Raw genomic sequence first — 27,764 nt, 5'->3', positions numbered from 1 at the left:
TTTTTTACTAAATTATGGTTTAATGGTATTTTAATTGTTTAAACTGAAATTGTTTTAATTATCGTGTTGTAAGCCGCCCTGAGACACCTAGGTGAGAAGGGCGGGGTATAAATCTTAATATAAATAAATAAATAAATAAATAAATAAATAAATAAATAAATAAATAAATAAATAAATAAATTTTAAAGTTCCTTTGCACCATCTACAAGGACTATTTCTCTTCTAAAGAAATAACAGAATGCTGGAGCTCTAAAATGGCTGTTTCAGCTATGGAAAAAGGCATAACGGTGTGGGAGACAGGGCTTCCTCTTCACCCCATGCCACTGTCCTGAGCTCAGTTTGTTCCCTGGGGACATTTAAAATGCTGCTCCCCACAGCTGCTGTGTGGAAAGCATGCTGGTTTTGGGAAATTCAGTCCTGACTCATCACTAAAGATAACATGTAATTTGGTCCTTCAGATTTTCAGAATTCAAATACAATTTATCAGCACAAAAGTGGAATGGCTGTGGGGAATGAGAATATCAGATTGCCACTAAATTTGCTAGAAAATCCACCAAAGAAGGAATTGTCAGTTTTTTTAGATTAAAAGCATGTAGTTTTTTTTTGGGGGGGGGGTGAGTAGAATGGACACAAGTGCCTTAGGCTGCGATTGTGTAAACTTCCTTAGGAGTTATACCCACTTAACACCCAAGTAAATTTGTTCAGGACTGGGTTAAGAGTTATCTTCAGCCTCACTGTGCAATTTATTTCTCCACCAGGGAAATCTCTTAAAACAGAATGATGTCTCTGGAGCTCTCTGCATCTCTCAGGCTTGGCCAGGTATGGCAAGAACCATTTACAATGACCACCAGAGATTCCTGGAGACCTACCTGATGCCTTATCCAGGTACAGCATTGTGGGAAAAGGAAGGGACGAGAACATTGTGTTGCTATGGATGTGGGTTAGTAAGCAGCAGGATTCTTCTGGTTTTATGTATGCAAGGGCTAGTGGAACCAGAAGGATTGAGATGCAGCTCATTATACTCAGTTACTTATTGTACACCAAACCTATTCTGAGCCACTTATGGTTCCCTCTCTTCTATGTTTGCCCGGACAGGAAAACGATCTTTCTTTTCATTTCCTTAGTTAGAAATTCTGGTGCTTGAGGCAGTGACCTCCCTCTCCAACTGCATAATGGAAAAGATCTTTTTAATTATTAGCACAGCTCCTTGACAGTTCACAAGAAGACCTGAGGAGTTCACAATCTAAAATTGTGATAAAAGGAAAGGATATGAAGGTGGGAAGAGACATGGGGAAAGTATCTGTGTTCTGGTCTCTTATGCTTAGGCTTCCTTTTAGCAGGGAAGGAGCACAAGGCCTTTAGAATGAGTATTAAAAAGGAATTTGAAGGAAGAAAGTTGGCACTGCATTAATATCCTGGGGGAAAGTTCCAGGTATAAAAGGCAGCCAGGCAGAGAAGGCAAATGGGATACCCTCAGATGAATGAGGGTAGCAGAGCTGGAAGAGGGAAGGTCTTGAGTGAAGATATGACAGCAGAGTCAAGGTAAGCAGAGATCTGAAGGCAGGGATGAGTTTACACTGGATCTGGGAACAAACAGGAAGTCCATGTGGAGATTTAAGGAGAAAAAGAGCAATGGTCAGAATAATGTGAATGATTTGAGCAGCAGAGTGAGATGAAGAAGTTGCGGTTCAATGACAGAAAACCAGAGAGAAAGGGGTTGCAGTAGTCAAGGTGAAAAAAGTGATCAGAACGCAAACCAGTTTTCAACAAGAACAGAGAGGAAGGGCTGAACTTTTCCAGTTTTGCAGATGGGGAAATTACACGATTTGTCAATAACCTGGAAATGGAAAGCAACAGAGAAAGGGTAAAGTCAAGGTGTTGTGCCTGGTCTGTTGGGTGGATGGTGACATCAGAGGACATGGAGAGTGTGTGAAGAGAGGACAGCTTTGGAGAAAAGTCTTGGACATATTGAGAAGATGATGAGATCTCTCAGTGGAAATAGTATCAGAGGAGCAGTCAGAGATGTGTGTTGGATGGAGGGGGAAGTTTCAGGGAAAAGGAGGTAGAATTGGGTGTCATTAACACTGAAAGCCATATAGTTTGTTGAAGCCACCCAGGAAGTATAAAAGGACTGGTCCCATGATGTCTGCAGGCATAAATGGAAGATAACTGATCAGTCAGAAAATGCCTGCATTGCTAGAACTGAGTTATCCCTTCATGTCTTTCATCAAGCACATGTTTTTCAGAACCACCTGAAGGAGGGATAACTGGTCCATATGAATTCTGATTTGCTTTGTCTTCCTCAGTCATTGTTTGTTTATTAGATTTATATTCCATCCTCCCCACAAGTGGGCTCAGGGTGGATTACAATAATCAGTAGTTAAAACATATTAAAACAACAGCATTAACACAAATTGCACCATACTATTTGCATTAGTACTGACAAGGCCAGCAAATGGGAGGCAGCAAGCATACTATAAAAGCGAAAATACATAAATACCTTTTTATAGTGAGGGGAGCTGGCCTCTTTCCTTTATAAGGGGAAAATCATGGGTTGGCACTTGGAGTATTTTTACAATAGCTTCAGTTTATACCATACATTTAGTTCAAGAGCTTAAAGATGTTCTGCTTTCAGTGAACATTTTCCAGTTGGCTTGGTTCTGGAGCATTTATATGCCCTTATATGTCACAGAGGATTCTTGAGCATATTTCATGGAGAAGACACTCATTTTGGTCTAATCCCTGCATGCAACAGCTAAGGTGGTAATTCTGAGCCTGGACTTTTCCCCTTCAGACTGCTCAAGTGACTGAAATGCTTCTCCCTGCAAAAAGATTCACTGTACACAGAAAACCAGATATGAGAGTGAAGAGATATAGACTTTCATGTTCATCCCGTTCTGCCATTCACACACACATAGGCTAACCAACCTCACAGGCATGTTGTGAGGATAAAATGGGGAAGAAAACAATGTAAATTTCTTTGAGCCCACCCTGGGGAGAATGGTGGGGCATAAATGACATAACTAAATTCTAATGTACCTCGATGGGTTGTCGTGAAGATAAGAAGGCAGGGAGGCTGATGTTTAACGACCTTTGATAAGAGAACAGTTTGAAAACCACCACAGTAAAACACTAAAGTGCAACTGTTGGCTTGCTTTGATCACTCTAGGATATTTCTACACTGGGGATGGAGCATATCGGACGAGCAAAGGGTATTACCAGTTGACAGGCCGCCTGGATGATGTAATCAATATCAGTGGGCACAGACTGGGCACTGCTGAGGTAGAAGATGTTGTGGTAAGGCTGGGGCAGACTCACAGAATTCAGCAGGTGACATGGAATCTTCTCTTGTCATAGAAGTCTCTGGAGAACTATAGCAGTAGTCTAAGCGAATGGGCAAATGTTATGATCTAGTAGTTACCACTAGGTGCCCATGCTGTCCCCCTGTTGTGGTTACGTGACTTCTGTCTCTCAGTGCTCCTTTTGTAGTGATTTGGGAAAAAACAGCCTCTTAGCCACTAAGAAATCATTTCAGATCCAGAAGCACACAAATCCTACATCTTAAAAAAAACACCTAAATGGTGAATTCTGATTTGAGATTTTCACGTGTAGAGTTTTCTTGTTGTATAATTAGGAATATTTTGAATGCAGAATATATAGGGCCCAAGAAATACAAAACATCTCTCCCTCCAGAGGCAAAATGCACCTGTGACACCTTTGCAGATATGGGGGTACAGGAACCTTGGAGAATCAACTAATAATTTACTTAAGTCAATTCAGGGAGTTGTTGTGGTTATGCTATAAGGCAAAACATGTATGGAAGGAACTGAAGGTCATCTGTTCAAGCAGTTTTTTGAGGGAGATGTCATAGCATTGGGGACTAGCATTACAGTCACAGTTTCTTCCCTTTCAATTATCCCACACTGGTTTTCCAAAGCCCCTTAAAGCACTCATTGGTTAGGTATCTTCACCCTAATAAAATTTCCAGGTTGTGTAGCTTCAGGATGAAAACTTGCCCTACACAATTGTCCCATAGAACAAGATACTAGTTTTGGTTCCAGACTCTCAGTATCTAATTTGTAAAAGAAGGGTTGAACTGTCATGGCCTTTCTATTCTATTCTTTTCCTTTCGACTACACCAAGATTTAGTGAGCTACAGGTTTGTGCCAGCCTATTAGGATTCCTGAAGTAAAACAACAAAACTGTTTGTGTTCCAGAATACCCATGGTGCTGTAGCAGAGTCAGCTGTGATTGGCTATCCTCATGAGATCAAAGGAGAAGGTGAGGCTGACTTTGATTGAAATCCTAAGCACATTTACCAGGGATAAGCCAGTTGAGCTCAAGGGGTACATGCTTCTGAGTCAATATGTTTTGAGTTGTATTGTCACTCTATTTAGGGTCTCCCGTAGAAGATTGGCATGCATATTCTACATTTACTGCAGACCCTAAAGGGAAGGATCAACTCATCCCACTCAGCCAGCAGGCTGGAGCGAGTGTGTGGTTATACCTATGGCTAGTAGGTGTTGAAGAAACTGGTTGTTTTAAGACAAACAGTAGGCATGGAGAAGGGTGAAGACAGAAAGCCAGCAGGCAGGCAGCTCTATAAAGCCCATTTTGGCGTAGTGGTTAAGTGTGTGGACTCTTATCTGGGAGAACCGAGTTTGATTCCCTACTCCTCCACTTGCACCTGTGGGAATGGCCTTGGGTCAGCCTTAGCTCTCGTACAAGTGTCCTTTAAAGACAGCTGCTGTGAGAGTCCTCTCAGCCCCACCCATCTCACAGGATGTCTGTTGTGGGGAAGGAAGATAAAGGAGATTGTGAGCCACTCTGAGATTCGGAGTGGAGGGTGGGATATAAATCCAGTATCTTCGTATCTTCTTCATTTTGAGTTAGGAAAACATTAGGACAGTGTGTGTGTGTGTGTAGCTCCTGTTCCATTCCATGATCTCAATTCAAACTGGGACCCTGAGGTGCTTGTGAACTTCACTTGCAATAGCTGATCGGTTGGGTGTTTTCCCTCACTTTCACTGTGCATGTCCATCCAGTTTTCTTTTTCATTCTGCATTGATTTTCCCCTTGTTTCACTTCCAAGCCAAAGGTAATTCAAAAGCATACAGATTTCTTCAGATTTCCCTTCCCGCTGTTTTGCCAATCCTTGAAGGTCACTCCTCTGTCCACATTGAGGTCATTCTGCATCTTCTGCCATCCTTCCCCCTTCATCAGTGTACAAGCTCCATTGATTATTTTTTCCGTTATTTCAAATTTTTGATTTTTAAAAAAGTGGCATGAGTAGCAATTTGAGACTATTGCTAGTCTCAGATATCTGAATTTTTAAAAATTAAAATGATGGGGCGGGGGGGAAGAGTTTGAAAGGAGCTGTGTGAAGTTTAATTCAATGCTGGTATTGACTTGAAAGGGGGGTCGGAGAGGAGGAAAATAGCAGTGTCCCCAGTAGGAAAAAAAAATCAATGCGGCATGAAAGAGAGAGAGAGAGAGAGAGAGAGAGAGAGAGACTGGGATGGAAAGCCTAAAACATTTTTCCCTTTAATGTTTCAGTGAGGGTTGTTGTTTATAGTTGGGGGGGGGGCACCATTTTGGCAGTCTCTGAAAACCTAACATTAAAATGGTGGCTGAGCCTCATGAATGTTCTGCAAACCACAAGAATTGCTTAGGACTGATCCATTTGGAGGAACGAGTGCAATCCACACAAGAGAGGCTTTAAAAAACTGCCAAGATCACGATCAGTGTGTAGGATCAAATTAGTCAATCATAAAGAGAAAACCATGAAAATTTGCAAACGAGTGCAGCATTACTGTGCAGCTGCACTAAGGCATTGGCAAAAATACCAAAACATTTTTTTTTCAATTTAGTGGCACAAGTCTAAAAAAGCTTTCCAGCTTTTGCCAGAGAATTCCTTCCTCATACAAATTGCAGCCCTGTGCAAAGCATGGTTGAATTGCAGCCAACTTTGTAAAGGCATATACCACACACATTGCCAATCATCAAACCTTGCAATGCCAGTGGGCTCTACCATGCATTTTGTACACTCAGTGTGTTCCCCCATTATAAGTTCATGTGATCTTCCCATTTTTTCACGGTGGCTGACAACACAGCAGAAGATCTCCTACTGCAGGAGTGGCCAACGGTAGCTTTCCAGATGTTTTTTGCCTACAACTCCCATCAGCCCCAGCCAGCATGGCCAATGGCTGGGGCTGATGGGAGTTGTAGGCAAAAAAAATCTGGAGAGCTACCGTTGGCCACCCCTGCCCTATTGCTTGGCAATATGGAAAACGGCTTTGCAGCTGCTTGTCAGTTTCAAAAATAGTTTTGTTAGTTTCAGCATCATTTCCCTCTTTGCCTTCCTTTGTGTTCCCTTTCAATCAATGAACTAATGCTAAAATGTAAAAACTCAACCATGCGGATCTAAACGGAAGGTGCCTTCTGAATGCTACTGCACAGCTGTGATAGGGCAACTGCATAATTTGTTTAAAAAAACTTTAAATACCACTCCCCACATGTCACAAGTGAGGTTCCCACCCCGATTTAGAAAAGTGCATTTTTAAAACTGTAGCTGCAGAATGGTGTGTAAGGGGAAAGAACAGTGCATAAGGCAGGCACAGAATCCAAAGTCAAATTTAAAGGCTTATTGCTTGGAAAATCTGCAATAAGCTGTGCATGTATAATAGGCCTGTGTCTGAAGAAAATGAGAGCAATCTGAACCCACCTTGTTAAAAGAAACACAATGCTTAAGGTTGGGTCCAAAGCAACAATTAAGAATTCTGTCAGAGGTAACAACTTCTCCAGGGTAATACTTATTCATGTGGCAAGCACAGTAGAGGCTGCACATGCAGGGCCTGGAATAGCTCAAAACAATTTTTAATGAATGGCAGTTCCTTGGGGAGGGGGTTTTTCTGCAGAGCTGTGCTATCCTGCCTTCTCTCTGATGACCTCATTGCTGGCAGATGGAAACTTCAGATAAAATCTGATAATGTCTTTGCTGCCTGGGGAGGGGCTCTTGTGCCAGGTAACTACAGAAGTAGCCCTTAATTTCCACACCAAGTCTTGAGCGGGGGCAATGTGGTCTCTTATATGACATTCTGCATATCCAGCTATGCATTCTGTTCCCGGCTTCTCTTTCTGCAGGAGTCTATGCATTTGTTGTTCTGAAGAAAGGCTTTGCTCTGTCGCAAGAAAGCATAGCTTCCGAGCTTCAAGAGCTGGTTGCCAAAAGGATAGCAAAATATGCTGCTCCTGAATATGTTCAGGTAACAACTTGTGGACTGTTTCTTCTTCCATTACACCCTTTAAGCATACCACTAGACAGTAGCTAAAGGTAGGAAACAAGGCAAAAAAAGAAGATAATTTCAGCTGTGCAGCTAAATACAAACTTATGTACAAAAAGTATGTTAGCAATAAAAAATGGTTCAAAGAGGAGCTACAGCTCAGTGCTAGAGTACATGCTTTGCATACAGAAGGTGCCAGGTTCATTTCATGATGTCTCCACTGAAAGGACAGCCATACTGGAAAGACTTTTCTTTGCCTGTGACCCTGGAGTACCACTGCTAAATGGACCAGTGGTCTAATTTATTTTACCCCAGTTTCATAAGTTCTATGATTAAAATACAGAATTCTGGACAAGCACAACACATATAAAGTAGTACATCATGCCAAGAGTAGTGACAGGTCAAAAAAGGAAAATGTACAAGAATGGGGAGTGAATCCTGTCCAGGGTAATGTGCTACCACCATTCCCTCTAATTAACCCTCAGCTGAGAGAACAAGAGACCAAGTCTCCAGACTTAGTGGGTATTAATCAAGAAATCATCCCTGCAAGTTGAGTTACAAAAACAATTACTTTGGTAGCTGTAGCCAAAATAGGCCAAAGTATTAGGTTTAGATTGAAGCCTCAAAACCCAACTAACATCATGGAATATGATTAATAAAGTTTATTAAAATAAATGTGCAAGAACATACAAATATGAGAGCAATACAAAAATATGGAAAAAAATAATAAGACTAAATTGCTAAGCTAGGATACTTAGCAGTAGAAAAGAGCAAGAGTCCAGGAACACCTTAAAGACTGACAAAATTTGTGGCAGGCTATGAGTTTTCATGAGTCACTGTTCACTTCTTCAGAGCAAATTTTGTTAGTCTTTAGGTGCTACTGGACTTGTGCTCTTTTCTGTTGCTACTGACAGACTAACATGGCTTCCCATCTTGATCTGGGACACTTAGTCACACTTTAGTCCTCTGAACTAAATGTTATTAGGTCAGAGTCCAGATAAGAGCTTCAAAGTCCAAAAATCACATATTCCAGTCACACAGGGCCCAACTTGATCAAAAGGATCACCCAAAGATACAAACTAGAATGATTTGCCTGCAGGTGGCCTGATCCTGTTTGTCCAATCATGTGTATTGCTAAGACACACGACACCACACTTCTGTACTTTGTACATGCTCATGGGTCAAGCAAGCACTCATTCCCTGCCCAACATTCCTTGCTCTGAGATGGAATGTGAGTACAAAACTCCTGGTCTCAGCCTTGAAGATCCCATGATCTCATTTGCACCTGCCTTCAGTACCTGACCCCAAAGCCTGATGCAAAGCTTTTTGAAAGGCCAAGAAATAGCTAGAGGCCAGTTCCTTGACACATCATGTTTAAGAGCCAGTGTGCTGTAGTGGTTAGTGTCAGATGGGATCCAGGCTTGAATCTCTATTCTGCCATGGAGGCTGGTTGGCCAATCACACACCCTTGACCTTACCCACCTCACAGGGTTGTTGTTATGAGGATAAAATGGAAGAGGGGAGAGACAAGCTATAAATTAAACAAATAATAGCCTAACCCTTACATCTCATTGCTGACTTGTTCAGAATACTTACCGGTAAATTAGCAGCACTGAGAACATAAAGAGTGGATTAAGACTGCCCTTCATTCTGTTGACTTGAAATGCCTCCAAGATATTTTTGAAATATATTGGACTATTAAACATTGGGCTGCTTAAAACCAGTTTCTTAGTATTGATATTGTATTAATAGTATTGATATTGATCCTGATTAAGGTGCACTGGCCAATTAACCTGGTCATGGGAGGTGGAAGGAGATTTTAAGCAACAAAGAGGGATATTGCTCAAGAACAAATCACAGTAGTGAGCTTAAGTTAACTGGTCCATCTCAGTTCCTTAAGTATATACCAGGACCAGGAATAATGAATCCAAGGAGTTTACTGAGATGACAGAAAATGGGAGCAATTGGCTGTTGGAGCAAATACACCTGTTGCTGGAGCCACCAAGTGATTTCTTGATAGACTATTCACTAGGAGGCTCCCTGGAGAAGATGGAGGCCCACCCTTGGAGCCCACATCCAAAAGAAGCATCCCCACACCGTTGGTTTTATTCTAGATCAAGCTTCAGAGCTGTGCACATACCCTTGGATTTTTGTATCACTGTAACCCGATTTGTTGCAGAAGCTTCTTCCTCAATATCTTTTTCAGAGTTCAGGAGAGAGGAAGCAGCAGGATGGTTACCGACCTTTCAACTTTATTTACATGGGCAGGGAGGGGCACTGAAAAGGGCCTGTCTCTGAGGAGAGACACCGTAGACAGCCTTACATATGTTCAGGCATCTGACAAGGAGTCCTTTCCCCTTTTACCACTCTGGCAGGAGATGGAATGGAACAGGACTTCTTATCTATGTATAGTGCAGGAGAAAATACATCTACAGGGACAGATACTCACGTGAGTGAGGCTAAAAGAGGGAGATCACATCACTCTAATACACGTCGATTTCTCTAGGAAAGGCAGGTTTTGCCAATCTGCTCTAACCTGCTTATTTTTCTGGCTCAGGTGGTTCGGCGGCTGCCCAAGACTCGCTCGGGGAAGATTATGCGGCGGGTTCTGAAGAAGATTGTAGAAAACAAAGCCAATGAGCTAGGGGATCTGACAACCCTAGATGATCATGATGCAGTGAAGGAGATCATTGAGGGACACAAGCAACTTCGGTCAGAAGAGTAGAGCCAACAGCCCAAATACCTCAAGTGGCTCTGCAAGGGATCAAGGGATCCAGATGTTCTACAAGCAGCAGACCTTCATTGCCTTTCAACAATCCCTTGCTGAGGAGGAAGCAGGCCTACTCACTAGGAATGAGAAGCCACTGACAAAGCCACAAAGGCATTATTTGCCCAAGAGTTATAGGGAGCATACTGAGGAACAGGAAGGATGGGCTGCTTAATACTGGGCATCAGATTTCTCTTCTTCAGAAGCACTCCCAGGTAGGACAAAGCACTTATAGATTCGTTATACAATATTATAACAGAAATGCAGGGTTGTGTATTACATACCCCTAAATTCCAATTCAAAAACCATCGCATGTCAAGACAAAACTAGCTGGTAGTTGTCTATGCCATCCCAAATTCACACCACCTCATGATTTCACCACCTGATGCTTCTGAGATGTGATGAAAAGGAAAACAGGGAAGCACCACAATTGCACTAATGGAAGAAACATTAGTACAGGGTGCAGTTTAGAAGCCTGATGTAATAACCTTCAGATGCTTCACACTGACCCCTTCTGGATACTGGACTCTTAAACCAGTATTTAATATCCTACATTTTCAAGTTTTAATTCTAATTTTAACTCAAATGAGTTAACCAATTTTTAAGAAGCAAACAGCACGAAAAAAGGAAACCCCCCCTCAAAAATTCTCTCTTAAGAGTATGCATAAATTCAACAGGTTCTCTATTATGCAACTCTGATCCTGCCATCACAGGACAGGAATGTCCATCTGCTTCAAAAAGGAGAATTTTCTATGTTTTCTAGGTAAGCATCACATCTACTGCACCCACAGGAGCCTGCTACTGCACACCCATCTCCCAGGCTGGATAGCGTGCATGTAAATTGCTGCTTTGAGATTTCCATCAGCCTTGCCAATTGAGATTCTGTCCCTCCACATAAAACATAAGTAAATCTACAGCCATCATATGGAGAGCTGGTAGGTGTACAGCACTAACAATCTAGAATACCTTCTTCTGTTTTTTTTTTTGCTGTACTGGTGAACTTCCTAAGCAGAGGTTGCTGTAGTAACTAGGGAATCTGTATGCCAAGAGCAGACAGACCCCTGTGTAGAGTAGACACTGGTCTTACCATGTAGATATTCTTATCCAGGCAGCAAAACAGTGGCCCAAAGCCCCCCTCCACACATACACACTCTTTTTCAGGCACAGATGAGAAGGGCTCATGCTCACACTGGAACCTTCAGAACAAGTCCTCACAACTCTGTCCAGTTCTCTTCAACACCATTCAGTTATTCTCGCTGAAAGAAGATGCAAACAGAAGAGACCCCTTTCCTCCGAGGAAAATCTTCAGTCAGAAACACATTAAATCAGTACAACGGGCTGGAGGAAATTTTCTAAGCAAGGCAACAAGAGAGTTAATATTTGCTCTTCCACCCTATTATTTCAGCAGGAGATGGATGTCTTCAGGTCACAGAAAGCTCATTTGCACCTGCTGGTTCTGCAGGTACATTTCTTTCAACCCTTAAGGCATGTGGATTCCAAGGCACTTTGGCAACTCTCCCATCCAAACTTTTCATTCCATTTTGTGTTATCCATGACTGGCTCAGTCCTTCTTGATTCTTGTTAATTCCCATTTTCCTCCTCCGAACAGTCTCAATATCCAGCTATGGAACTGAAATTCAGAAGACAGTACAAACTGAGAACCATGGCTGTCAGAGGGAGATTCCTTTTCACACCACGCCCCCTTTAGCCCCCAATATTTTCTTCTCTGCAAAGCAGAACTCAGTTGCAAGACAGCCTCTTGGCTGAGCTTGCAAACCCGCCTGTCATTTCTTACAGAAGCAATTCTACTTGGACTGATAGATCAACTGGCTGTTCCTCCCCTTTCCTACCTTTTCCAGACTGCTACGGTGGCCCACGCTAACCAGAGTCATCCCCAGCTGTGAACACATCCTGTACAGCTCATTCTCAGCATCCTCTGTCAGTGCACTAGTTGCTTCATCCAACACTGCAAACAAAAAAACAACATCCAGGAATACCCTCAGTACAGCCCAACCAAGGCAACCCCTGACTTCCAGTCTCTTTTGAGTGTGGCTTGGCATTTGTTGAGAAATGGACTGTGTCCATTACCTTAACTACTCATCTCCCCCACACTTTGTGGCCATTTTTAGGCACTCTTCCAAGGCAGCCATTCCATCACTGCAATTAAAGCAAATACTCCACTAACTGATGATGAATTCAGTTAGTGGAGTTCAGAATACAATTTCATGCTGTTTAGTCAACACTTGGTTCTTTTGCTGTGGTGACTGCATCAGAAAGAGGTGCAGACAGCTAATCAACAGATTGTATTGGTTGCTGTACAGGTATTGTATTGGTTGCAGCATAGCAAGGAGACAGGAAGAAAATCCAAAGACCATTTTAGTAGCTTGATGAAGTGATACTTTTATGTCTTGCTGCTGGGAGAAGGTGAATGAAAACCAAGAGGGTCCATCATACCCCAAGAGCCAGTACTGATAGTACAAGATTCTGTCTTCATGCAAAAGGCACCTACAGATAGGAAGACCCTTGATGCAGGGGAATAAGCCTTTCAGGTGCTTTTATAAAACTTTCAGATGCTTTTGTAAAACAGCTGAGCCAGTGGCAACTTGAGGCTTTTTCTGAGTCCCCCTTTAAGACAGCCAATCACTGCTGAAGGATTCATCATTGCCACAGCTCCCATAGGTGTCTTAGAGCATTACTCAGTGTAGATGCTGTACTACTCCTTCCCAGTTTGATTTCCTTTCCTCACCTGCATATTGAGGCTGGAGATAGAAAAGACGGGCAAAGGACAGCCTCTGCATCTCCCCTGGGGACAGGATATCATACCTGTAGCAAGAGCAAAAAGTACAGCAGTTGGTGATTAGGACCATCTTGTGGGCTAGCTGCACTTTGGACTAAACAGCAGCATTTGTTACTCCACAAGGGACAGCTCACAGCTGTCACAGAATTAGTCAACTATTTCCCCAAGTCCTACAACATGCAGCAGCATCTCTTGCTCACTCTGCCCAGCATGCAGCTCAGGTCTCTGCATCCTGCCTTGGGAAATCTTAGAAGGTCTTGACAGGTGGTGCAATATGGGAAGCAAGATGGTTGTTGATTCCTATTCTTAGAACTCATGTTCAAAACTGGGGCTCTCCCATTACTGACTATGACAAACTTTCAGAGCTTACTCAGAGCTTCATCTGCCAAAGCTGGCAGGGAAAGACTGCTTGAAGGGGTCTGAATTGCAGCTGTCATGCACGACTCCTCTTCCCCCTTCACGCTGCTGTCAAATCCCTGTGTGAATGGCTCAGATGTGCCCATCCCGTTCCACTACAGAGACTTACCAGTTCCAGTCCACTGATTGGTCCAAGCCTCCTGTCCTCGCTAGCAGATCCGACTATATCAGACAGAAGACAACAGATGAAAAGCAAAACTTATCTTGGTGTTCTTCAACTAAGGTGAATACAGCCCATAAAGGCAAGTGTTTATCTTGCTGCTCCAGTCCTGCCTCAGCCCTCCCATTTGGTGAGCAACATCAGTTCTGTGTTGTGGTTAGTTCCTGTTGCTCTCTGGAACTCTGCCTTCACTATAATTCGCATCAGAAGAGTTTTCACTCACTTTGTTCATATTATGGACATTAATTTGAGCCAGGGCTCCACATTAAGACCAGTTTCAAGCACCCATGGCCAGCCTTTAAAATGTGAAATAGAGAAGGGTGTACCTCTGAACAACTACCAAGTTCATTTCTCTAACTGCAGCCTACCCCATGTATTTGGAATTAAAAGGAAGGGTTCACTGATCAAAGGCTGTGATTTCTCAGCAGGCTGAAGCTCATTCTTCCAGCACCTCTTTCTAAGAATTGACTACTGATATTAACATTATACCTGGCTAAGGAGTTTTAGCCTACTGTGTATCATAGAAGGGGGACAACAGAGTCAACACATTATGCAATTTATTCTCCTGGTAACTCACCAGCCCAGCCAGTTCCAGGAATCTCAATATCCTTTCATCATCTGCAGACCCTGCTATGCAAGAAATCACACTCAGCATTGGAACAGTGAGAGCTGCACCATCTAGAAACTGTACCTCTGAATGTGGCTCAACAAAGGATCAAAACCTCTCAGCTTTTTGCCCTTTAAAAATGATCCAAGGAGACAGAACGCCATAGAAGAGTAAACACTACAGTCATACATGCATAACACGCATAACACGAAGTTTACCCCATTGTCATACAGTCGTACATGCATTACATGCACAACACCAATAGGATGTATTACTATGCAACGTAATTGAGATTACAGTAAAAGTCAGTTAACCGTTAACAGATCTTTAGTCCCACCTTGGACAAGAACACAGAAACAGCTTTACTTGGACAGATTAAGTCTGATTCCCCACTAGCCTTGCCCTGGTCTCTCACTCCTTTTTCCTGTAGTGCTTCTGCTCAATTTTGCACATGCTACAGCGGAGCTGCAACTCGCCACAGCTCTAGGATTCTCTGAAAACCAGATTTTGAACTGTGGCGAGAACTTGGGAAAGAGGCAGGGCAAGTCGCTGCTCTGCAGCAGCGTGTGCAAAATCGGGCAGAAGCACTGCAGGAAAAAGGAGTGTGAGACTGGGGCAAGGCTAGTGGGGAATGAGCCTAAAGGTCCACATAGTCCAGCATTCTACAATGACCAATTAGATGCTTCCAGGAAGCCAGCAGCTCTCTTGGTAGTAACACTTCCATCAGCAATAGTATTCAGAGCTAAATTGTTTCCTAACTTGTTAAAAAAAGCCTTGGAGGCTAAATTAGCTATCATGGCCAAGAGCTATTTATAGACCTATCCCAACATTACTTTTGTCTAGCCTTTTAAAAAAGCCAACCAAGCTATGCCCATCACCACATCTTTGGGTGATGAATTCCAAAAACTGGCATATTATGTGAAGAAGTCTGTGTGTTCTGAGCCTACTTTAGAAGTTTAACATCCAGTAATAGTGCTTATAACTGAAAAGGCTGGCCATTCCTGCCTACAGGCTTCAGATCTATAACTACAAGGCAGATCAAGGGGATATGAAAAGCAGGGGTAGGGTGGGGGAATCACGGCTACCTCATTTTGGTCCTCATTTTGGACCAATGCAAACTGTGCACAGCCACTGGCTTACCCACTGCTATGCAGTTGGGAGCAGACCATAGCTATCTTTCCTCATCCCTCTCTCCTGCTACAGAGCTTAACCACATTTAATGATTTTGTCAGCAAAAGCAGTAACTCCAACAGCATTTGGTACTGTTTCATCTGTACCAGCTCTTTCAGCTGGCAATTCCAGGCAATGACAGAACAAGAGTTATCCTGGCTACTGAGGGCAGTTTGACAGGACTATATATGAGGGAAAGCTCATGACAATCCTGGGAGTCTATTATTATTGAGACAGGAGCAAAGCTTAACCAGGTAACAGCTGGCTTCCATTTACCATAAATGAATTAGATTTGTATTAAGATGATCTTCCAGACAATCTGAAAGCAGAGCACAGCTGCCTGCTTATAAAGCATCATTTTATTTCAGTGACAATTTTCATGAAGGCCTCTCTTGACTTCTGATTAGTTTTAAACTTTATTTTCACCAATACGTCCCAAACAGTCTCATTCTCTGGCAGGGTAACTGCTTGGTTCCTTCCCTCCCTCTCACATTATCTTTTGCTATGTCTAGTGGCGATTTGCATGTGTCAATGAACCATTGCAAATCAGGCACAGAATATTTGTGTAACCTCATATTTCCTTACATAAGATGCCTTTTCAATGGCATCAATTCCCATATTTATCGTAACTTTGATGCCTGGCAACTAATCAAGTGATCTACAAGCACATGTGAAGCAACTCATAAAAGTGTGTGAGGAGACAGTCTCTCTACTTTCCCCCCTTCTTGAAGGATGATACTGCAAACAAACACCTTGTGTATCAGTCGCTAAATATTTAGCTGTGGATTGCTGGTAACAGGGTTTAAGACCTTTGAGTCAAAAGAACAGTAAGATAAATAGAAAGTATATCAGTTATGCTGTTTTGTAAACTTCTTAATGATCCACAATATACAGTTTTAACGGAGGGGCACTGTATCTTACCAAGATCATTTTCCCTTTGTGTCTCCTACATATGTTAAGCCCTTCCCTGAACACATACTTTGTACCATCTCTCACTCTTCCCTCCAAATCCCTCCTCAAAGCCTACTTTTCTCCATGAGGCCTCTGCCTTAGTTCCCATGTCTTCACTGCCACCTGTCTCACAGTGCTTAAGTGTATGTAGCAGCATCAGCTCATGTTCATTACTTGAGAATGTTATCTCTTCCTCTCTACCCTCTATTGCCTTTGCTATTTTCTATTATCTGAACTATTCCCCCCTCTTGAAACTATGTAAAGAGTTATGTACACCAATGGTGCTATGCAAATAATAATAACAATAATGCCACAGCAACCTAAGGAGAACAATTTCAAGTATGCCAAGTGCCCATATATTCTAAAGACACTGTGTTGTATCTCTGATCTGTTCTGTCAGGTCTGACTTTGTAAAATTAAAAACTATGGCAACCCACATTGCTTCCTGTCTCTGTTGTTTTATTCATAACATCTATATTCTAAATACAAAATCTGAGTTAACATGAAATTTGGCTTTAATAATTTTAACATAGTCCCTTACTAAGAAAAAATAGCAAATGAGCAAAAGGAATGTGAAGCTCAAAGGAGAAATAACGTATGCCAAGTACTACACCAACATCCCCCACTGATGGACTGCCTGATGGCATCTGGGATTTTTGGCCACTGTGTGACACAGGGTGTTGGACTGGGCCATTGGCCTGATCCAGCATGGCTTCTCTTATGTTCTTATCCAATAGCTTTTATTTGGAAGTTATTCACCAGTGAGTAGAAGAATGCTATGACAGACTTGCAGAATTGGGAAATCTTGTATATAAACAACAATAAGGCACAAAGAGCAAGTTGATCAATAGCAGAATAGGTTCAATCAAGAATAAAACAGTTAACAAAATGGCAACAGATGCAGTCCTGCTACAACATGAGTGCTTAGGTTGTGGAAGGTCATAAGACGCACTGAGTGAAATGCATGCCCTCTCCCCCATGGCTCACTGGCTTCCTCCTGCAGCCCTGTTGAGGACTGCCTCGAGAAATTAAGTGGGAAGGGTATAGACAGGGGTGGCTATGTTCTGCATTCAAAATAAAAACAGATTCAGTCCTCAGAATACTATATTCTAGCTTCAGAATGCATTATGCAAACTAAGCATATCTGCATACATTTCTTGGCTCTGGCTTGTTTTTTCAAGCTTTGTTCTGCCCCAAAGCCAAATCTGCATATGGCCTGACTAATGTTTTGCAGCTCTCCATACACTGAACATCCCTGCATTAATATACCAAATGGATAAGTCAATTTCCACCCCTCCAGGATAAGATAAAGCAACCAAAAGGAAGCCCATGCAACACAGACACACACTGCAGAAGAAAAAGGCACAGAAAGTGAGCAAAGCTACTTCAGTTCATTGGAGGCAGCTATTTCAATGAATTCCCACTTACCTGAAACTGGATAGATCTCCTTCAAAGGGTAAATCACCTAATCAAATAAACACAAACTCAATGTGAGTGGCCTCCCAATCATATTACAATGGCTGAAAAGAATGAGAAGCCACAGTGCCTCTCTCCTCTCCCCCACATCAGCTCCCACTGAGCCATTAGCCCTGAGTGGCATCAGCTACAGTAGAACTGCCAAACTAGCCTGAAGGGAGCAAGATGACCTAGAGAGTCTGGTGCTGAAGCAGCTCACCTGTTCTCGCAGAGTCCCATCTGTGAAGAAAGGCCGCTGTGGCAAGATCACCACCCCATGGGGGCCAAAGCAGGTTAGCATGTGGACATCCCCTAAAAGAGATCCAATAGGAAGGATCTTATACACAGGACCATGGGCACAACACACTTGAGTGTTTAAAGCATGTTCTTCTATTGATCCTTACAACAACCCCACAAGCAGCCAATACCATCCAGGGTGGGCCTGCTATCTAGAAACAAAGCAGTAAGAATTTTTTTGCAGAAAGTGCAACAAAGGCTGATTTGCATTCCAGAACAACTTAAGTTCAGTCTTTGTCCCATCTGTTGGCCTCTGTGCAGGGAAGCCATGTCCCTTGAGCTTGCCAACAGGGCAGGTATTCACCAAAGCAACAGTTTGTTTATGATGTACTCACCTTGCTTGCTTTCCCAGAGGCCAGCAAGGACACGAAGCAAGGATGTCTTCCCTGTGCCTGTGTTCCCTGTAATCAGTAGACTGTTCCCTTGTGTGACTCTCAGGTTTAGGTCTTTGATAAGCAGCTTCTCAGAAGAAGGAACAGAGAGAGAAACCTGCTCTAAGAAGTATGCTGTGTTGCTTGGCATTGTCTGCTCCTCAGAAACACTGGTGCAAAGGTTGTTCATCAAAGACCCAAAAAAGAGAGAGGGGAAGTAAAGGAAAAGTAAAGGTAAGCAGATAAGCCTGTGAGTACATTCAACTGCATTCAGAAAGGCAGGCAGCAGGTTATCTATCACTTGGTCTCTGACATGCCACTCAGGAAGTCAACTCAGTATGTGAGAGACTACTCTTTGTTACAAACTAATTTCTCAGTAGTCATTCCCTCTGGCTGCTGCTGCTGCAGAGACTTTCAAATAATTTGTGGCAGGGATAGGGAGAAATCCAAAACTTGCCCTGCAAAAACATGTTGCCTTTCCCTCTTCAAAAAGTCTAAGATTTATGAAGAGCATGCTCAGGAGAACCAGACCCATCCTATAGCATTGCTGCCTTATTCATGCCTCCAAGATGTCCACCTACAACCAGGCTGGCATCAGCTATCGACACTCCCAGAATCTACAGGACTTGCATCTTACTGATATCACCATTTCCTGCTTTCTGAGTTGCATGTTGTAAGGCAGAGTGTTAAGCAGTGAATACAGTGTTTTCTTCCCTGACGTGTGCTTTGAGCCTGACCTCCTTCAATCCCCAAGAATCCTCTTTACACTGAATCTTGGTTGGGAGTCACCTGACTTAACCATTCACATTCTAGCTTAACACCTCACTTTGGCACTTCCCAGGTGTGTCTCAGCTGCTCCACAAGCCTCTTGCTTCTTCCCCGAAGCCAAGAGGAAATTCTGGCTTTCCTCCAATTCAGTGAAGATGCTTCAGAAGATCCTTTTCACTTTTGGATCTGCAGAGAACTATTCAGGAACAGCTACCTCCATCACTGTTGAATGCTTGACTTGGAACCTACTGACTTATGATAGGCGTAGTGACTCACTTGTTGAAGTCCCATTTTGCTTCCAGCTCACAGTCCTTTTGTTTCTTGGAGAGTTTCAGCAGCGTTTCCTGCAGTTCTCCAATCCTAGAAAGACAGACTGATCAATAAGGGGGATGGGGGTAGAGATAAAAACAGTTTTGTTCAAAAGCAGCAAAACTATCCTGTCCAGCCAAAGCATAAAAGAACAGATATTTTAGGAAGCATCAAAATGGAACAACATATAAATTTGTAAGAGGGGAACATGTTTTGTAGAGTCTTCTGAAAAGATGGGTGGATACAACCATCTTCCTAGGACCCTTTCTCCTATATGTAGTTCTTCCTCCAATGGAAGAGCCACTTAAGTTGGAGCAAGGCTTCGAACCTGAGGCAAAAGGAAAGGTCGGACATATTTTAATAAATTAATAAATAGATGAAAATTGCTCATTGAAATGGCAAGATAGGTGTAGAATCCACTCCATTGTCTAAATATAAGTGACACCAAGGCTTGGAAAATGGAAAACCTTAGAAAATGGAACAGATGCCCACCAGCTGAAGCTATCCTGTCCGAAGAACAGATTAAGATGTTCAAAATTGTTTCTACTGTTGCAGCCTCATGGACTGAAATTACAGATGCTAAGCAACTTATGCCCATAGAGAAGTGGGGGAAGAGAAAGTCCTTGACCCATTTCTCCTGAAAGTGCATAAGTTTGCTTGGAACGCCTGGGAGAACCCAGATGCTCATACCCTATAGAATAAGTCTTCCGAAGATGATCTTTGATGGGCCTTAAGGAGTGGAAGCCCTGACCTGGATAGCCCAGGCTAGCCCAACCTTGTCAGATCTCAGAAGCCAAGAAAGGTCAGTCCTAGCTAGTATTTGGATGAGAAATCTACAAGAAATACTAGGGTTGTGATGCAGAGGCAGGCAATAGCAAACCACCTTTGAATGTCTCTTGCCACAAAAACCCGGGTTGCCATAAATCAGCTGTAATTTTATGCTCCCCACCCCCACCCCCCCCAAAGGAGGGAAGCTTCCTTCTATACTGTATGTCCATACATCCTCTCCACTAGCCCAGAGAAAAGAGGACTCACCTATGTGTATAGCCTGCCACATCAGACACAGTAGTGGAAAGATCAATGAGTTGGCTAAAACACCCAATCAGGTACAGGGAGACAAAGGCATTCTATAAGACAAACCACATGCAAAACAGAAAGTTAACAAGGTATGAAAAGCAATGCACAGGACACTAACATATTAGCTGTAGAGTAGCTTCTGTCTCATCAGCTGCCAGCACAGCTAGCTGGTGTGGTGTCCTGGGTAGAGGAATGGACTAAGATATGAACACCCAGGTTTAGCTCCTTACTCAGCTATGAAGTTCTCTGAGTAATGTTCAGTCAGTTACTCTTTCTATGCCTAGCTTACTTTACAGGGTTGCTGTGAGGTAACAAGTACAACACCCTGAGATTCTAAGACGACAGGTGAGATAAAAAACATAAGACAGACAGGTAGATAAACATTATAGCTACTTAACAAAACCCAAACTGAAAATCTGTAACAAGAACTTTGTAGATCAGAAAGTTGGCACAAATCTTTTACAGTGTATTTTGAATGCCATGTTTGGGGTTCACTGAATTTTGGAATAGACAGTACTGGCAGTGGTAAAGGTAGAAAGCAAGCATAGGCAGTTCAAGAGGCACGCAGAAAAAAAATACTCATTTTTTTACCTTGTCTTCAGATGGTAGTTTGCTTTCTTAAAAAAAGAAACCTGAGATTTTCAGGATGTTGAACAGGACATTCAAGTCTAGATTTTGCACTCTTTCTTATGCTAATCTTGATCACTGGGGTAGCAGTTACAGTTGGGCAGGTGAAAAGCATCAGTCAGAACCATTGACCAAAGGCACACTGTTCAAGGTTCCTCAAAGCCAGCCCTTACAAAATCCCTTACAAATTACCCATTCAGTCAGATGGTGAACTTTGCACATGCTTCTCCCCTCCCCTCCCCTCCCGGAAGTTATCACTGCTGAGAATATAAAATGTCGTGAATGCTGTCATGAATGATTGATGATGGCATCCTTTGGTACTTGCACAGTTTCTAAGAGTGGGTGAGCCTTGCTGGCCAGTAGATGGACTGAATATGCACACAGTTCAAAGACCCTTTGGCAACCAAAGTAATCAAGCTGTAATCTGCTCCAACTGGGAGGGGGATGGGTGCGCTGGACAATTGCAGAGACCCACCGTCAAGCCTGCAAGTGTTCAGCAAAGAAGGTTTGGCTGAGTAAGCCAGCAAGAACAGACCCCAGAGTCAGGGACAAAACCATCACAGGGCATGAGTTAAGAATCTTTTCTCACCTTTTCCCCCCATGGCCTCTGAAGGAGAAATATGTCTACTGGAGCTGCCTAAGGCAGCATTCCACTTCCAGATATATTGGCATCTGGCATAGTGTCTGCTTATTAGCATTCAATACAAGGCATAGTCTCTGCTTAATAGCACTTGATACAAGGCAGGACACAACACTACCATGGCATACTTGACACAATAATGCCTGCTTAGCAAACCAGCACCCTGAAACCTGAGGTCTCTCGATGTCAGTAGCTTAAAACAGCACGGCTATGTACCAGACAGCATCTGAACCATTCAGGCAGCCAAGTATTCGGAAAACAAAGCAGAGCAAATATGAAGGAAAATCCGGAGAACTGCAAAAATAGTACCCTGAAGTTATTTCTAGCCAACATCAGCAGCCTGCCAAGCTCCACAGCAATTCCCTGCAGCACAGAGGTCAACACTCACTCCATGGAGTCCTGACAACCAGCCAGCCAGCCTTACTCTGGCCAAGAGCTGCCGCATCATACCCAAAAGGAGCCTCTCATTGCAGAGCAAAGAATGCAGGTCAGACTATCTTTAACACCATGTAACTAGTCTCAGATTAGCTTATTCTTAAAACCAGATTCAAGACAATGCACAGTAATAACGAAATGAACAATTGTGAGAATAATGAAAACAGATATACAGATAAACACACATAAAAAAAGCTTTAGCAAAGCAAAAAAAACCCAGCTACACCACAGCTTCATATGAGCACAAGAAGGTTGGGGAATTAACCAACAGAAAGTGTGTACTTATTTGCAAGTGCAAACACACACACACAGAGGACAGCACCTAAAAGACAAAGATGCACCAGGTGAGCACCTCTTGGATGGGAGTTGTAACAGCAGGACAGCCACAGAAGGAGAGAATGGATTTATATCCTGTCCTTCACTTGGAGTCTCAGAGCATCTTACAATTTCCTTTCTTTCCTCTCCCCACAACAGACACCCTGTGAGGTAGGGGGCTGAGAGAGCTCCCAGAGAACTGCTCTTGAGACAACAGCTCTGAGAGAACTGTGGCTTGCTGGGTGGCTGCAAGTGGAGCAGTGGGGAATCAAACCCAGTTCTCCCAGATTAAGAGTCTGTGCTCTTAACCACTACACCAAAAAGGTACTTCTCTCTGGCAGACACTTGGTTTACTATCAAATGTGGTGGGAATGGGTTTGGAAGAGGATCTATGCTGATTTATATGGGAGGAAGCATTCCGTCAAGTATCCCAGCCCCAAATCCTTTCGAGCTTTAAAAAGTTAACATCAGTAATTTGAGTCACACCCAGAAACAAACTAGAAGTCAAAAAAGATCTCTGAGCACTAAAAAGATATGCTCATCAAAGCATCCTTTGGCTAATAACCTGTTTTGAACCACCTAACATTTCTGTAGACCTTTCAAAGGCAAAATGAACAGTTCAATTCAGAATTAGCTAACTTCTGCTCATTGTGGCAAAAGACTCCTTTTCCAGGAGGTTTGTAGCAGGGGTATCAAAGTGGTTAGAGTGCTCTCTAGAGTGTGACTGACTGGAGCTCTAGAGTTTCCTGCCATCAGACTTCTTGCTGCCAATCTTACATCCTCATTCATTCACATTTCCCCCTTGTATGCCAAGGAGTTGAACTGGCTCTAGTCAGCAAGAGAGGATGCTCAAGGACCAACTGCACTGCCCAGGTGCTCTCTATACTACAAGGCACCAACAGGTCTGCCATCTGGAAAACATCCCATAACTCTGTGGTAATTCAAATCTACTAATCTCAGAAGGTAGAACAACCACCCACGTAGAAGTTCAAAGCAGCTGATAGCCTATACCTCACTGGGTAGTAATCTGACCAAGACAAGGGCACTGATTCTATCGCCCCACTCACATTAGGCTGTTTTGCCCAGAACACTGAAGTGTGATCTGCTACGTTCATGGGAACTACAACTTTTAGGGAGAGCCCCATGATTGGCACAGCAAATATGAATGCCTGTACCAGTTAAGGGTACTGCATTTCCCCCTGACTTAATAACAAAGAGTCCTCCATGAGCTCAGGTCAAAAGTCTATGAGGAAGTAGAGGTGGGAACTATAACTGAGTTCCCAGACTATCCTACTCACTAACTTCCAGATACAAACATCGAACACATGGGCTCTGCCAGACAGAAAACCTAGAGATTATTTAAAATAAAGAAAAGGAACAGAGCAAATCCACCTCCCCACCCTTTGAATTTATGCTGGTGCAAAAGACCCACCTGGGCATAAGTGATATAGACATACTTATTTTTCCTAACCAGGTTTCATTAATGAGACCACAAGGCCCTTCACCAAGAAAGTCCTGGTTTAGCAGTTTTAAGAACTGTATTATGGCAGCCCATCTCTGTCCACTCCTTACAGAGGGAAGGATCTCATCCTAAAGCAAGTGGAGCAAATAAATCTGTCTTATTGACTATTGGCTTGAAAGGCCAGCTGACAGTACCTGTGACTTCTCAATGATATGTGGAAGTGGCAGGATTATGTGCTCTTGCTGATCTCATTCCAGGTTACAACCTTGAGCCATTCCAACCATTCCACTGGTGGTAGAACATGAGCACCCCTAAAGAACAGTGCTGCTTTCTTTCATATGACAGCTATTTGAGATGGCATATTTCTACAGTAGACCTAGTTTCTGATTGTTGCATGGTTTGGATTGTGTTGTACAGGATAGCCTGTTGGTAGCTGATGAACCTAGCCAAAACAGGAGGACCAAATTACTCTAAGTCACTTCCAACTCTCTGCTTGGAAGGATCGTGTCATGACTACCTGATTGTTAGGCACAGCAGCATCAGCCTTACAAACAAGTAAGCAATTTCTTCTGCTACAAATATATAAGGCAGGGGTCCCCCATGATGCCCCATGGCGCAGAGTGTTAAAGTTGCAGTACTGCAGTCCTAAGTTCTGCTCACGACCTGAGTTAGATCCCCAGTGGAAGCTGGGTTTTCAGGTAGCTGGCTCAAGGTTGACTCAGCCTTCCATCCTTCTGAGGTCGGTAAAATGAGTACCCAGCTTGCTGAGGGGAAAGTGTAGATGACTGGGGAAGGCAATGGCAAACCACCCTGTAAAAAGTCTGCCGTGAAAACGTTGTGAAAGCAATGTCACCCCAGAGCTGGAAATGACTGGTGCTTGCACAGGGGACCTTTCCTTTCCTTTTCTAGCCTGCAGGCATCTTCTGAATTCTGACACAGGGTGGTGAGCGCAACCACAAAGTGACTGCTGCAAACAGCAAGGCTGACTACAAACTCTCAAAGAGCAAGGTTATGTATAACTCTAATAGTAATTCTTCAACAATTCGTGCAGATACTCTGTTAAACAGGATGTTTTTTGAAACAAACATGATTTTAAAAATATTTTCTTGCAAACACATGGCTTATCAGAATCCCTGCTGGATAAAAGCCCCACAAGCTTTTTAAAAATGTGAAGGGCACCAAGAAAAGTGTCGGAGGGCACTGACTATGCACCATGAAGCACAGGATGTTGAGAGCAGGTGAGTATCTGTTACAGAGAAAAGAGCAGGGAGAGAAAGATTCTGCCTGCTTCAAGCCCTAACTGCTTCAAGAATCCTGGAGCAGGAGATTGGGGGCAGTGAGACCTCCAAATTGTTCTCCCTGCCTCAATTTCTCACAGGCTCCCTGCTCAGCCTGGCTATTTATAGCTACATAAACAAATAATTTGTAACATTTCTACTGATATCGTCCCTGCCAACATTCCCCTCTCTCTCCAGCATAGGTTATCTTCACAAACCAATCTCTTCACGCTATGACCCAAAGGCCAGAAAATTCTGCTGGGTTCTGTTTACTCCATCCAGTGGGTGTTATGGGGATCCCAGAAGATCGGAAGGCCAAGGAAATATTCTGGAAAACACAAGTCACCATGTTTCTACATACAGGAAATACAAGAACTCACCTTGCTGACCAATGAGCTCAGTTCTGCTGGATCCAGATCACCATAGACACCACCAAAGATGGGAATAGCAATCACCACATAACTCAGGATGCTGCCCAGATAGTCAAAAGTGTTGATCCCAACTGAACAGAAACACATTAGCATGAGCCAGTGAGAAATGTGGAATATCTGCCCAAATAATGCAGTCAAAATTTTCTCATAGTACATTATGTTATCAATCAAGTGTTATCATATTTTGTAACTGACTTACTGATTGACTGAAAGGCAGGCTATAAATGAAGCTAAATAAATAAACTCATCAGAACCAAATGCAAAAATGTAATCACCCTCAACAGGCTGAATCCCTCTTAAATTCTATGTACAGAAGCACCACTCCCTGCTCCTTGAGGTAGCCCCAAATACCCCTTGAACTGAAGGACAGGGAGTTGCTGGAGCTGCAAGGGGAGGGGGGGAGAAGAGTTGAAGGGCTTCTACAGGATGGAAGAATTCCCCACCGCAGGTGCATGCAGATCTTTTTGACAGAATCCAGGAATCCTGACTATTCAACTAGAAAGGGATAAAAAGATCTCCAGCTTCAAAGCACTGCATGTGGTTTTCTGATAATCTGAAAATTTTAGAAGTAACTAAATTAAAACCGATGGTTTGTATTGTAAGGCAAATTGAGCAGGTCTCTGAAGAAGTGGCATATACATTGTCTAAATAAATAAAAGCAATGATTGAATTCACAGAGGAGTGTATTATATTCAGGCCCTCACTGGCTATTTGGTTCTGTACATCCACCTCATTATGTGTCTCTCTCTCCCGAACCTTAAAAAAACACAGAGTATCATTAGCTATGTGGGTCTGTGAGGAATTCTAAAGGGGAAAGAGGGAGCAATCTAAAAACCTCCTTCTACAATCACGCATAGATTTCCATAGATGTTTAAAGAACAATTTTTAAAAAATGAACTAGATGGAGGTCACTCTTTACATTGGGTGTTATGTGGCAGATGAGAAGGAGGAGCCCAAAGACTGATCAGAATGTCTCACACATGGCAATGACAGGGAACTGTTAATATGTCACTTCTGCTTTTTGTTCATTCAGTTCACATATAAGCAAGGAAAAATGCAAATGAAACTTCTAGGGTTCAGGATGATACATGTCAACTAGGATGTCAATCAAATGCTGGATTGAAATGGGAACCTATGCTAGAATATACTGAATCCCCTCTGATAGGGCCTCAGCCAGCAGAACTTGCAAGGTCCAGGTGATGGCCTGTGCTCACTTCTTTCAAATATCCACTTCCTTCTTCCTCAAGAGTTTTGAAAAAAATTGTGTGTGTGTGTCTGCACCTGGAAGTCATGTCAACATCTGCTGGCTGACTGCTATTGGGGGCCTGGAGGATGTTCAGAGAGGTGGCTGAAAGCCTGCCCGTCCTCCTGACTTGGTGTTTCAAGGACAGTCTCCCATCCAAGTACTAACCAGAGTCAACCCTGCTTAGCTTCCGAGATCTGACAAGATTGGGCTTGCCTGGGCTTTTCAGGTTAGGGCCTCAAGAGTCTTCTTGATGACCCTTCTCAGATGCCCAAGTATAGGTTCAGTGTCTCTGTTTATCTGTGAAATCCATTTTCCCCCAAGTCAGCCAGTCATTCCACATCCTCCATTCTCTCTCTCTGAAGGAATTATCACACCCAGAGGCCTTTCCTGACAGACTCCAATCCAAAGTCAGTCCTTGAGTGAAGTGCCCCCCTTAAGCCTTCTAAAATAAAACAAATGGTGCTGCTTACTGTACAGCCACAGCTCTTTGCCTATCAGCTCCCTCTGGGTCTGCAGGAGTTTCTGTAGCTTGCGGTTGGTTCGCATGTGCTCCACTTGCCCAGCTCTGCAAAGTAACACAGGAGTCTGCATTTGTAAAGTGATCATTCTTGCAAGCTCACCCTTTGTGAGGGTGACCTGTGCATATGCAACTAGGGCAAAAGGATGATGGGCATGAAAAATAAACCCATTTCTCTAGAAAAAAACTGAATTAGGAATAATGAAGGCGCCTCAGGCTTTAACTAGTCCTGGTGGGGGAGGCAGTTCAAATGTTACTGAGCAGCCACTGAGAACAATCCTCCATGTGTGTCTTTGTTGCCTAAAGAAAGTCTACTGCAACAGGGGTTTCAGGACAGTAGCTACATTGGTCTACAGTCAAAATGTTGGCTTCAAATCCAACATCA

At 43.1% G+C, this 27,764-nt stretch overlaps 2 protein-coding genes across 5 annotated transcripts in view; one reads left to right on the top strand and one right to left on the bottom strand.

Annotated features, from left to right (window-relative positions):
* Positions 1-10,801, top strand: part of LOC132590311 (acetyl-coenzyme A synthetase 2-like, mitochondrial) — a 38,176-nt gene extending 27,375 nt beyond the window's left edge. For both annotated transcript variants that reach the window (XM_060263374.1, XM_060263373.1), the window contains 5 exons: positions 759-885; positions 3,170-3,297; positions 4,218-4,281; positions 7,144-7,265; positions 9,841-10,801. In XM_060263374.1, coding sequence (XP_060119357.1) covers positions 759-885; positions 3,170-3,297; positions 4,218-4,281; positions 7,144-7,265; positions 9,841-10,008 — 609 coding nt within the window. In that variant the 3' untranslated portion in view covers positions 10,009-10,801. The remainder of the gene's footprint in view (positions 1-758; positions 886-3,169; positions 3,298-4,217; positions 4,282-7,143; positions 7,266-9,840) is intronic.
* The window catches only part of ABCD4 (ATP binding cassette subfamily D member 4), a 28,628-nt gene continuing 11,428 nt past the window's right edge, over positions 10,565-27,764 (bottom strand). For all 3 annotated transcript variants that reach the window (XM_060263375.1, XM_060263376.1, XM_060263377.1), the window contains 12 exons: positions 27,333-27,427; positions 25,566-25,687; positions 20,388-20,479; positions 19,320-19,403; positions 18,240-18,445; positions 17,828-17,919; positions 17,581-17,617; positions 14,002-14,051; positions 13,374-13,426; positions 12,797-12,873; positions 11,901-12,016; positions 10,565-11,680 (listed from right to left, as the gene is read on the bottom strand). In XM_060263375.1, coding sequence (XP_060119358.1) covers positions 11,612-11,680; positions 11,901-12,016; positions 12,797-12,873; positions 13,374-13,426; positions 14,002-14,051; positions 17,581-17,617; positions 17,828-17,919; positions 18,240-18,445; positions 19,320-19,403; positions 20,388-20,479; positions 25,566-25,687; positions 27,333-27,427 — 1,093 coding nt within the window. In that variant the 3' untranslated portion in view covers positions 10,565-11,611. The remainder of the gene's footprint in view (positions 11,681-11,900; positions 12,017-12,796; positions 12,874-13,373; positions 13,427-14,001; positions 14,052-17,580; positions 17,618-17,827; positions 17,920-18,239; positions 18,446-19,319; positions 19,404-20,387; positions 20,480-25,565; positions 25,688-27,332; positions 27,428-27,764) is intronic.

This window comes from Heteronotia binoei, chromosome 21 (assembly GCF_032191835.1).
Source record: "Heteronotia binoei isolate CCM8104 ecotype False Entrance Well chromosome 21, APGP_CSIRO_Hbin_v1, whole genome shotgun sequence".
Lineage (NCBI taxonomy): Eukaryota > Metazoa > Chordata > Lepidosauria > Squamata > Gekkonidae > Heteronotia > Heteronotia binoei.
Note: the sequence above shows the minus strand (reverse complement) of the source record. Positions and strands in the feature narration are given on the sequence as shown.